The 13,312-nt window shown below is 34.9% G+C and overlaps 1 protein-coding gene across 1 annotated transcript; it reads right to left on the bottom strand.

The window, feature by feature from the left end:
• Positions 1-352: 352 nt before the first annotated feature.
• LOC110680210 (bromodomain adjacent to zinc finger domain protein 1A-like) lies at positions 353-12,395 on the bottom strand. Its single transcript, XM_021856025.1, has 2 exons — positions 12,050-12,395; positions 353-699 (listed from the first exon to the last, which is right to left on the bottom strand). Exons 1-2 carry the CDS (start codon positions 12,160-12,162, stop codon positions 378-380), a joined length of 435 nt encoding a protein of 144 aa, XP_021711717.1. The 5' UTR covers positions 12,163-12,395; the 3' UTR covers positions 353-377.
• Positions 12,396-13,312: the final 917 nt, after the last annotated feature.

The raw sequence follows: 13,312 nt of genomic DNA, 5'->3' as shown, positions 1-13,312 counted from the left end.
TTTTATTTAATTTTTAATATTTTTCTGAGAAATATTCTTATTTTCCGCGTAATTAACGGATAAACAGGTTTGGAATTATTTTAATATCATCAAGCTCTTCTTCCACAGACAAACAGACGTAACAGCTTTAACAATTATCAATTTAGAACATAGTCACGCGATGTGACAGGTTGTTAATAGAAAAAATATAAAATGTACGATTCTATGTGTTCTGTATCTAGATACCTCCTTAACTAGATGGTGCCTTCAATATCTAGTTAAGAAGAGTTAACTGTAATCACTATTTTCCCAGGATTTTTTTTTCAGAAGAGCGCAAAGTATGATGTGTAGACGTACACGATAATAAAGAACAGTTTGGAAGCATCATACTTGGTCACTTACCTCGGTGGGATCACTTCGACAATCTTAGCCTCCCGGTAGACGTTTTCGTTGGGATCGATGGCGTCGACCGTTTCTCCCTTGAAGTAATGATCTTTGACAAAACCGAAGACATCGTCGAGCATCTCGTTGAAGGAACTCCGCTTGGTGTGGGATGCCACCAGCAGGAACGGACCCTTGACTGCAGCGGGAAACGATCGGACCAGCTTGCGTGCCTGCTTCTCGGACTCCAGCGCTTCCGTGTAGGTAAGATTCGGTTTGCCCGTGATCTCACACGTCCATACGATCGATGAGATGAGCACGACATGATGGAAATAGTCTCTGTGTTTTCGCAGAAAATAGAAGAGAAAATTGATCGATGAAATCTGAGGCAAATAAAATAATGTGGTTGAAAAAAAATTCTAGTGTGACCGTGGTTCCCAAAGCTTGACATAATGAATTGTGTACCGTCAAACGGGGTGCACTTTGCAACTTCAATCAACCAAAACCATGATCTCTCTCAACTTCAACTAAAAATTAAAATTGTTGTTTAAACTTTTAATGACTGGTTCGCCTACAGCTGAAATGACAAAAGATTGAGTCGAATTATTTTACAGTCGACTCTCTACAACTCGATATTCTATAACTCGATGGATTTTTCGGTCCCTTCAAAATTTCATACATCGTGCTCTCCATAACTCGATATTTCTATAACTCGATATCTCCACTAGTCGACGTCACGCCAGAGGTAATTTTTTCTACATAACTCGATATCTATTTTAAAATCATTTTTATTTGGGAAAACTTGATCTAATACTAGTTTGGAGGTGAATAAATACATGCAAGTTGCAATACAAATTGAAAATCATGAAAATAAAAAATAAATATTTTCAATAAAAAGCGAGAAAATGCTATCAACAAAATAATATTGCTTCCTTAACGAAGTAATCATATATGTAAGGTACCGTGGGGCAAGTGGGTAATGGATTTCGCATAGTTGGGATTCTTCAAATTCTAGAGACCTTAAATTAAAACAAATGAGGTTTTTAGCTTGACTCCCACCAAATATAAGCAGTATACTGAAATTGATAATTATGTAAAATTGAAGAAAAAAGTACAGAAAAAGTTTTTGAAAAACGTCTTACTTGCCCCACAGGTGGGACAAGTGAAAAGTTTATCGTTTTGAACAATAAATTTAAAAACTAACAGTTACATTCAAGATTTCTATTACCTTTAACATTTGGTTAGGCGTCCCAATGAACAACAACATAAGTAACATGAAAACAAAAAAAAATATTATTGTTACTTGGATTTTCTTCTGTTCAGTTATGTTTGTTGAAATGATTCGACAACATTATAACTGCAACATTTCCAATGTTAGTTCTTACATCATGGGACAGCAATTGCATTTCTGCTCAGCTCTGTAGAATTTCCACCGCTCGTTATTTGTTTTTAAGAAAATCGGATATGACGTCGGATAACTCTTCAAGAGAAATCAAACAGAATCCTTCAATAAAGTATTTAGAAACTTTTTTTATGTGGATACACCTATACCATTTTTTATGTTTTGAACTAGCTTTACATCGACATCCCACAAGATTTCCGTGCGTTCTCTTATATTGGAACTTTTCAATCAACGTTGACAGTGTTTCAATTTAGTTATTTTTAGGTCTATGTAGAATTAATTCTAAAACTTTTTTTATTGCAGTTCAAAACTATCAGAGAGGCCAACTTCGAAATGGTACAGACAATTATTTACCTCAACTTTTTCCCACTGAAAATATTAAAATAAGATTGCACGCCGCCAACTTGTTACGGAGTGATAGTTGGCAGGTTAACTATATTTCGCTCTATTATGCAATAAAGGCTGAAAAATCTCAGAAAGTTCTTACCTATCGTAATGTTCTCAATGGCCTCAAAGGTTTACGCATGAGTTTAGAACGTTAATTCACATATTCAGTAAAATATACCAATTATTTTCACTTACCCCACTTACTTACCCACTTGCCCGCGATAACTTATTGGAAATACATAAAATTGTTCCTTCGATTTGTGATTTTTTTGTGTCGGTATATTCTATAACTCGATAATACTAGTCGATGGTCCCTTGAATATCGAGTCATGGAGAGTCGACTGTATTCTTTTTGTAAATTAAATCTATCCCATGTTTCCTGGCCACGATTTTGAAGCTTTTAGCACCATTCTCTTTAATTAAATTTATGAAATTTGTAAAACATCAAATTCGTCAAAAAACCGTGTTTTTTTCTAAACTTTTCCTTTTTCTACTAAAAAATCTAAAAAATCTTTGTTTCATCATAATTTCTCAAATACTTATATGATTCTAGATTTTTTACATGCTTTTGAAGCTAATATAGTTGTTTTCAAACTGTACATACGCTACCCATCTTGAGTATGGAATCGCGTATTGCAACACTCATACTGAATATTGCAGCACCCTAAAAAGTTTAGCATCACCTAAAATTAATATTATTTCAGGATTTCGGAGGCAATTTCATTTTTTTTCGGGTACATCATTCAATCTACTCAATCTTTTTATTGTAACAAAAGAAAACCTTTTTCACTATGTTTTGAGTGATGCTAAACTTCAAGTGCTGCAATTTTCAGTATTGCAACGATTCCATATTTTCGGTGGGTAGTGTATAACAAATTCAGTTGAAAAATGGTTTTGACGTAGTTATTTAACTTAACAAAAACTACCCCTTAACATTTTAATTTTGTTCCGCCTGAAATTACATTTTTACTGTTGAACTGAAGTTTATAAAGTATCTTGTTAGCTGGTGGTGACCAATCGATAAGGTTTTCAGCTCAAACGGATGTTTGGTTCCCTAGATCCGTGCTCTTGAATACTTGAAGCTTGGCTTCAATTCATCTTCACCTTAAAAATTACCAAATTTGCTTCAAACAAATTTTTTTTTTGTCGGTAGCGATAGGGGTAGTACTGGCACTCTTAATCTGCCCTAGGCTCCTTCCCAGCATTTACTTTTATAAGCCTCTATTGCGTTCATCACACAGACGTTCCTAAGCAATGTTGCTCAAATGGTCACTGTGTACCCTAGCAGCAATCAGCCCTTACCGTAGTTTTGCAGTCTAGTACTTTAGACTACTATCAAACTATGATAAGGCCTGAAATGCTACTAGAGTGGTTAAAGTGAAGAACGAAATAGTTTTATTAAAAGGTCCTCATTCCCCATTTAACTTCATCACTCACTATCGTTACTTTTATTTTCGACACTATCACGTATTTCACCGATTATCACTCATCAACTTTCGTAATACACTTCAGATATACTTTCCATTATATCACTTTTCACATCACACCATTTTCATATAAATTCATTGTTATTAGCATTTACCATCTGTTAGCATTATTAAGTAATTAAAAGATAATCAATTTAAATGTTTCATTATTTTTGTTGCTGTAGAGTCATTACTATTCAAACTACAATTTAGCACTATCAACAAAGTTACAGTAAAACAAAATCACTTCGATCCATTTTTCTGCACTCGCTGTCATTATCAACACTTTTATCATGCATGTTTGAAGAACTAGGCAATAATGTTTATATGCAAAGAAATGATTGCAAAATGTATTATGGCCTTTATTAAATTAGTAGAGTTCACATCATTATACATCATCATTATTATATTTCTAACAAAACTATCAAAATCACTTCCAATTTCATTTTCAAATTTTCATCACCATAGATTTTATTATAAACACACCATTAGCACCAACACAATCACTAAATTTAATAACAACAAGTGTTACGCGCAGTTCAACCAAACACCCATTCTTATGTTGCATTACAACGATTGATCACACGTTAGCTTCGAAACTTAACAACCATTACTGATTAGTACAAAGGATGCTACATCTCGTGGTAAACGAACTGAACCATCAACAAGCAGCACTGGTTTATAAGTAACTAATGAGCCCTGGCGGTCCCTCCGTTCGAAGAGGACCTGATAATATGCCGAAACATATTAACAGATCCCCCGCCTGAATGCAGCCGTTTCATGATAAATCATGAACCGTTGGAGGTGTGCCAAAGTATTGGGAAAGTGATATGTTTCACAGACGGGTATTATTGTGGTGCACCTTCTACTTTGGCACCGTCAAACCCTGTGATCGTGGCCAGGGAATTACCAAATTTGCTTCAAAATCATAAAAATAAGATTTTGAATTGGTTGAGTATACAAGAAGTTGTGGTCAAACATAGATGATTTTTTTAAGTAAAAAGTGAAAAATTTGTGGAAAACTACTTTTAATAGTCTTTGATTTTAGACAACTTTGATATTCTACAAACTTTTTTTTTTTAGTTCAGAAGAGAACACGATTTTTTGGTTTTGAGAACTTTTGAAAAATAAGCCGCGCCCTTTGTTGGTGACGTATGATGGTCCCTTCAAACAGCTTTCCTCAGCATTTCTGTTCCATGACTCGATATTTCCATGAGTCGATGGTCCCTTCAATATCGACTCATGGAGGTTTTACTGTACTAGTCCAATAGAAAATCAAGTTACTCAGGATTTCGAAAACATTCTCAATCAAGAGAACATTTTCCAAAATTCCTGGGCGACTGATTTGTAAGAAATGATAACTATTATTTAAAAAAAATCAAAAATATGAAAGTCCCTGGCGATGATGGAATTTTTTACATTCTCATAAAGAAACTTCCAGAAAGTAGCTATCATTCTTAGTTGATATATATAACAAATGTTTTCAATTAGCATATTTTCCTGGCAAATGGAAAAATACCAAGTTGTACCAATTTTAAAATCAGACGAAAATCCTGCAGAAGCTTCTAGCTGTCGTCCAATCAGTTTGCGTTCCTCCATCAGTAAACTTTTTGAAAAAGTCATTTTGAACAGAATGATGGCCCACATCAACGAAAATTCAATTTTTGCCAATTCGGATTCCGCAATGGACATTCGACCACTCATCAACTTTTACGTGTAACAAATTTGATCCGTTCCAACAAATCTGAAGGCTATTCTACTGGTCTTGCTCTTCTAGACATAGAAAAAGCATTCGACAGTGTTTGGCATGAAGGCTTGATTGTAAAATGAAAAAAATGTAAAATTTCCAACATACATTGTTAGAATAATCCAAAGCTATCTGTCAAATAGTGCACTTCAGGTTAATTATCAGAACTCTGAAAGACTTCCTGTAAGAGCTGATGATCTTCAAGGCAGCATTTTGAGACCAATATTATACAATATTTTCATATCTGACTTACCTTACCTCAAAGATGTCAAAAATCCTTGTTTGCGAATGACACAGGCCTCTCCGCCAAAGGACGAAGTCTGCGTGTCATCTGTAGTCGATTGCAAACAAGTTTGGATATTTTTTCTTCATACTTGCAAAAATGGAAGATTTCTACTGATGCTTCCAAAACTCAACTAATAATATTCCCACATAAACCAAAAGCTCTTTATTTGAAACCTTCAGGTGGACACTGGACATGTTGTTACGATGAGAGGGGTTCCAATACATTGGTCAGATGAAGTGAGTAAAAATTTAACTTTCAAAAATCTCATTGAGGGCATACAAGCCAAATGTAACAAATATATAAAATCGAAACTTTGTCTTAAGAACAAGCTATTGATCTTCAAATGAATTTTCAGGCCAGCCATGCTGTATGCTGTACTAATATGGACTAGCTGTTGTACCAGAAAAAAAACTCTGCAGATGATTCAAAATAACATTTTGAAAATGATTCTGAAGCTTTCTTCCTGCTATATTACTAATGAGTTACATAGAATATCCAAGGTTGAAACATTGGAACAATGTCAAATAGAATACAGGTCGGACTCGATTATCCGGAGTATCGATTTTTTTTTCACTCCGGATAATCGAATCACTAGGAAAAAATAGAAATCTTTGTCAAAAGAACTTAAATATTATCTTTTTGCGTTATTTTATTTATATGATGCGGAGGCGTAGCCATACATTTTTTTTCTAGGAACAGTAGGGGTTTTCACGAGAAAAAAGAAATGTTGACCACTTTTTCAAATCCCTACTTTTCTTAAATACGTTCTAAACTGCAAAACCATTAATATTGTAAATTATCACCAAATACCAAATTATCTTAGATTTATGCATAAAAATTGAAAAACAAGTACATCAAAAAACAAATTCCGGATAATCGAATCCCAGATAATCGAGTCCCCGGATAATCGAGTCTCCGGATAATCGAGTCCGACCTGTAATTAATAATTTTAGACAAAAATCGTTGCAATCTTCTATTGTCACGATAGATGCGTTATATATTTAGGTTTAGTTAGGGCAAGTAACTTGGAAGCGTTTTTGACGTTGGATAACGTCTTACGGCAACATACTGGGATACAATTTCGAAAAACGAAAAAAAAATTATAAAAATTACACTGCGGAACACGTTTTTGTCTCCAGCACCAAAATACCGCTGCTATTCACGTAATTAAGGGTTGCTGAGTCCATTGCCGTTTTCAGAAATATCATAGCACGTCTAGTTTTTGAGATATTGACTGTTGAAAATGCAAAAATTTACTATTTCAGCCAACTTGCATGCAAGTTTTCCAGCTTGTAAGGTAATATATTGGCTTAATTTGCCGCAGAAATCAAACTTTATGTGTATAACAATACACACTAAGCTCGTACGGTGAATTTCACCGTAATCTCAACAGCTGAACAGTTCGGTGAAATAAAACACCGTAATTCCGTCGAAATTTTATGGATTCCGGTGATTTTTCACGGAATACTGTAAAAATTTACCATACTCCGTTAATTTATTTTACCGAACTGTTCAGCTGTTGAGATTACGGTGAAATTTACGGATTACGGTAAAATAATTTAAGTGTGTACTTATCATCAAAGTTTGTATTACTTTCTATACGGAAAAGTTATTTTTTGATGGTTTAGAGAATTGTTGTATTTTGCCACATAGAAAAAACGAAGAATTTTGTATGGAGACTGCAAGCATGTTGAAAAAAATGGTTTAATCGAAATTTAAACGCGCAATTTCAATCAAATTATGTCTGAAATGAAAGTTCAAGTTCTATTTTGCATGTTTGGTGGATTAGATTACAAAAAAGTATGATAAATTGTACTTAAAATTTCATGTAAACATTTATAAAACCAGTGTTTTATACAACTTTGGCGACCTGTAGCTAAAAATTGTGACGTGCTGGAACATTTCTGAGAATGGCACCAGATTCAGCAACCCCAAATCTACTAGAGACACATAGTTTGATCCTTGAGACACGCAAAAATGTTATTTTTGTTACGCTGTGTTATTGATTTTTATGACTTAACCATTGATAAAGGGGTAAATATCGAGGCATGTCTTATTTTCCATAGAAAAGCACATTTTTCTTGCTGTTATAAAGTTTTGACGTTTTGAAGTTTACATGTACCGTAATTGAAATTGATGATTTTTAATGGAAATTGATCATTTTTAATTGTTTTTCTTGTCTGTTTTCAATCATGTTCAAAATGCCAAACAACTGAATGCAGGAAAACAAGTACGACGGTCAACCTCTTTGGCTTGGGGGGTTGTGAGAGCATTCTTTTTTGATGGAATTTTACTCTAGTGTGTTTCGTGCTACAACTTAGCATTTTTTCGCTCCCTCGCAAAGAGGCAAAGGCAGCACGCTGCACTAGAGTATGTCACCAAACTCTGATGATGTTGAGGAGTATTATCAAGCCTGTCCAGTGGCGCGTCAAGTGGGTAGGACAGGTAGGACATGTACTACGCACATAAACACCAGGGTAGGACACTCAAAGTATTGTCCTACCCACTATTTCACAAAAAAATCAAGATCAGCACTGCCAATAAGAGCATAACTATCCATATTGGCTTTCGTGCCACCTATTTTTTGAAACATTTATGTTTAATATATACTTTACTATGCAAATGAAAATTAAAAAAAAAATGCTTGAAAATGTTGTGTAAAATATGAAGTTAGTGTAGTCCCATATTGAAAAATAAAGGCATAACAGTCTCTTACTCGCTAGGAGCTCTTAGCTTATTCCGTAGAAATTTCTGGAATTACTTCTTAGTAAATTCCTGAAAAATCATTTGAATAATGTCTACTGTTAATTTGTGGCATCATTCATAAACTTATTTAGAGCTGATTATGACGATTTTTTGAAAGATTTTTGTGAGAATTGCTGAAGAAATTACTACGAAATATATGACGGAGTTTCTACTTGATTAAACATTTTTCAAACATCTTCAGTTTCCCCTGAAAACTGCGATTTAACGAGTCATTTATGTGCAAAGAAAATAACAATACAAATTCACAGAATATTTGCGGTTTATCCACGTTAGAAATAGAAGATATTAGAACAACCACACTGGTTGTAAAACAAAAGCAATTTGGTCTATTTTTGTCAAATTTGTTTAGTGAGATTGATTTAAAATGGATAGAATTTTTATTAATATGAATAATAACGAAACTTGATCTAATGAATGATCCTAAAGACAGGACTGGTAGTAGGATTCTTCATAGAGACTTGGTCTCTATTGCAACACAAGTCTCTTTTTAATGGAAGGTCAGCATAGGTAAACCTAAAGTATATATTTAAACCAAAATGGTATCTAAAGTCTCTTATTTACTTATCCTGCTTGCATTGGATTGTACAGGCTCCAAAGAAACTTTCAGAAACCCGTTATAACAGGCTATGGAAGAATTTATCATATCATATCAGATTCCCCGAGGAAAAGCTTCATAAATTATCATAGTGATTTAATTTAGCATACTTTCAAGGTTTCCTACGGGGATCTCTCCAGATTTTTTTCTATAGTTTTATCTACCACCAGAAATTTTTCCAGTGATTTTTAAAAGGATGCTTAAATGAATTTCTCCACAATTTGCTTTAGGAAATATTTGAGCACTCCAAAGCTACTACCTCTAGTAATTTGCTCAGGTATTATTTTGATTGTTTTTTATTTTTCAAAAATATCCTAGAACTTCCTTTAGATATTTTTTCGATTATCATTCTACCGAATTCTACAGTTGTTACTGCGGAATACTATCCCGAGACTCGATTGATTTTTTTCCGATTATCTTAACAAACTACAGTCAACTCTCCCTTACTCGATATTGAAGGGACCATCGAGTTAGGGAGGTATCGAGTTACAGAACACAAAACCAGTGCAACTGCAATCCAAGGGACCATCGAGTTAGCCATGAAAACCAACTTTTACTATGGTTCTCTAACTCGATATCGATATACGGAATATCGAGTAAGGAAGAGATGACTGTATCGAGAAAAGCTTCTAAAACTTCCTGAAGAGTCCAAAAGTTATTTCAGAGATCCTTACTCATTAAAGGTGATTTTGAAACTTACCCAAGTTTTATCAGAGATTAATGCTCTATGATTTTCTTTAGAAATACCTCACGGATTTATATTTCCGGAAATTTTGCTTGGCATTTTCCTGGAGATATTCCTAGAAGAATTCGTGACAAAAAATTTCAAGACTTACTTGAGAATTACTGGAGGAATTTCTGTAAAAAAATAAGAAGGAATCTCTGCAGCAATTGCTGAAGGTATCTTAAGAGAAATTCCCACTTGCAATTTTATATAAATCCTAAAAGACAACTTCAAAGGGAATTTGTAGAAAGTTCTGGAGAAGTGATTGACTGAAGTTTAGAAGACTTTTTGACTAGGAATCTTGGAGGATTTTCCAGAGAAATCGATGGATGAATCACTAGATCAAATTTTGGAGGAGTTGGGACTTTCTTGAAAAATTTCTCAAATTATTTTTGGAGGAATGATTTTTGAAGCCTTTAAACCACACCCTTCAGATGATTTATGAAATAATCTATGGAGAAATTCCATTTCAGTGGTTCTCCTTAAGAAAATCTAGATTGAATTCTTGGGGGATCTTGAACAAAATGATTGTAGAAAGTTCCTATTGAAATTTGTTGGGAAATAATCACTAATTGAACTCCTTTAGAAATTTCCGGAGTAATATCGAAACATTTCGGCAAACACCTGAATAAATTTCTGATGACATTCCTAGAGAAAATAATGAAAAGAAAGATATGTACAGTAATACTTGTCGCAATGTCATTTTTTTTCTTTTGAGCGGAAAACATCACCTGAAAATATCTTTGGAACGCTTTTAAACAATAGAATTTTCTCAACTCAACTCAAAACCGACAAAAATGTCACTTACTCTTACACCCTTTTTCGTTTCAGCTCCTCAATATAGAAACTTTGAATTTACAGTCCATAGTTAAAATTATTCTTATCTTCACTGTGCACAATATATTTGCCACGTTTGTCCTACCCATGGATTCGAACGTAGACGCGCCTGTGAGCCTGTCCATAATACGTCAAAATAGACATGCAACAAATAGTGTGAAAATTGATTAGATTTTTAGCAGTATAAATCTTTCATAAGTTCGTAACGGTCTCAAACGGGAAATAAAAGAAGCTAACGTTATCCAACGTCAACTTGGCGGTCGTTTCTCGGAAACAACTTCTTGCTTTTTTGTCTTATAAGCAGGTGAAATCAACTCACAAATGAAAAGTAATGTGGTGTTAACAAAATATTAATAAATGAAAGTGTTGCCTTACACAGAACACCTAGATATGAGAAATGAATGTAATTTTTGGAATGATACTAATAAAGAAATTTAAAAAAAGAAAATCAATATTTTAGGCAACTTTGACAACCTTAGCTCAAGACTATAACGTTCTGGAACATTTCTAAGAGCGGTATTAGATTCTGAAACTCCTGTTATTTTTGTAACGTTGTGTTACTTTTCTTTTCAGGTGCATAGTCCCCCGCATTGGGTGAAACTGTTGAAAAAAAGAATTAACAAAGCCAGATCCAAGTATGCTGTTCGGTGAAGATTCTTGCCTACGATAAAACAAACAAATTTTATTGATCCTATATGAAAAGGATTTCCAATTGATAGACCAAAGGTGGAATGAACAATTGCAGCATATCGAACATCACTAAAAGATTAATTCAGAATTGTGGAAATGTAGAAGTAATCTCAAACGCGAGATCTGAATAGTGATTATAATGTATTTAATTGTATTTGCAAAAATAATATCAAAACTGTATGTTGTACTTAAGTATAATTGTACTGTTAACGTTACATAAACTTATTGATAAGAACCATTATTCTAGTCAAGTGGAATAATGTTTTTATGTTTACAGCAATGGATGCACGATTTTGCACATTGTACATATTCTAGATTGCACAAATACCAGCTGTCCTTACTTCATCCCATCAAATTGAATGGTTAACTGTTTCTGAGTCGATATTTTAAGTTCAACCCTTTGCACCCCATTTAGAACGCAGAGCCCCAAATTGAGAAACACTGCCACAAAGGAAGCCATGGCATGAGTCAAAGCGAAATTTCACATTAAAGTCATGAGGAAAAGGAGGCCAGCTGATTCTCGTCGCATTTTCCAGGGGCCAAAATTTACACCGAAATGCCGCAAACTTGAATGTTTCTTCATGCAATCGATGGAGCCATAGTCAATAACCGCACAAACACTGCGAAATCATGTTCCGAAACTCCAGAACCATTCAGCCAACGCGAAGAAAAATTCAGAATTCCACCCCAATTTTCCTTCCACAACGAACATGAAGCAACTTGCGGAATTTCGTTTTTCACTATCCTCCGAGATCCACTGGAGGCACAGATGCTATGAAATAAACTTACTCGTAATTGCTGAAGATTTCATTAGTGGTCGCACAGTAGAACACTTCGTCACTATCGCGATGTTTTTCTTGTCCGGACACTTTCTGGAACAGCTTTTGCCGTAGGAGAGGCATTTTCCTCCGGGTTGCGACTTGCCAGACACTTTTTTTCTCGAAGGTGGCTTGCTTTGATGTTCCGTCTTCCGTCCGTGCTTTTCAATGGCTGGCTTGATTTGAACACTTTTTTTTCGCTTTTTTCCCTCTCAACTGCTTGTCAAAGCGATGGTGAGTGCCTCAGTCAACGCAACACACCAACACACTCGCACAAAGAACCAGTGGTGAGCTCTCCCCAGACCGCGAGAACTTTTCTCGCGCGGAGTTTTGTAAACTTTGTTTACGCGCTCGCCAACTGACAGTTCGGCTTGGAGGCGGGAAATTTTGGAAACTTTAATTTACCTCCAAAAAGCAACAGAAACTTGACGATAACACTTTCACGATAGGCAATGCACTTGAAATATCACATTGAACACCATTTAGAAGATAATCCTTTCGAGTTCACTGAGAATTTACTGGTTTTCTATCGACGCTCCGCGGAGAACGCAATGTCGGATAGCCAGAAAATGCCAAGAAGAAAGCAAATCGTTTGACATCTGGCTGGCTTTCGATTGAACGGAGTAGTAACTCACGCACGTTGATTTTGTTTATTGGTGTAAGTGAGGCCCACAAAACGCACAAGCAACTCAATTTACCAAGATTAACAGAAAAGATGGGAAATGCCACAACAATTACACGGAAAAAGTTATCGCGAATAGGCCACTGCACTGTTTTGATTTCGTATGGGATTTTGACATTTACTGGCCTTGTTGTTTACAAATTTGAAGGTAGAGTAAAAGAGACAGAAAGATGTTTGTGCAGAACCCCATAAGATATTTCAATACAGTACCAGAATTACGGCCTAACTGACATATATAAACAAATTGAGTTTTATTCACCAGAGTGGATTTAAATAAGAGTGGCGCCAATGTCAAAATTGGAACAGCGGCGAACTGTCATTTCCATACAAATCCACGTTCCAATTGAGCAGGAGACCTGTCAAAATTGGAACATGACGTCACTCTTGTTTACAGGCACTCTATTATTCATATAATACACAGCTGTTCCTAAAAAATAACGTTTTTTAATGAATTAAGTGAGAAAACAAAAAGGCGCATTTGATATTCTCTTTCGAGTAAATTCTTAGCGATTCCTGTTCAGCAGCAAATCAGGCTTTAGAGTTTGGCGAATT

Source organism: Aedes aegypti, unplaced genomic scaffold (genome assembly GCF_002204515.2).
Source record: "Aedes aegypti strain LVP_AGWG unplaced genomic scaffold, AaegL5.0 Primary Assembly AGWG_AaegL5_hic_scaff_1048_PBJ_arrow, whole genome shotgun sequence".
Classification (NCBI taxonomy): domain Eukaryota; kingdom Metazoa; phylum Arthropoda; class Insecta; order Diptera; family Culicidae; genus Aedes; species Aedes aegypti.
This window is presented reverse-complemented; position numbering and strand designations above follow the sequence as displayed.

Coding starts and splice junctions, on each gene's coding strand:
- LOC110680210 (XM_021856025.1), bottom strand. CDS start 12,162: ATGCCTCTCCTACGGCAAAAGCTGTTCCAGAAAGTGTCCGGACAAGAA. Junction 700..12,049: donor GAAATCTTCAGCAATTACGA/GTAAGTTTATTT, acceptor GCGAAAACACAG/AGACTATTTCCATCATGTCG.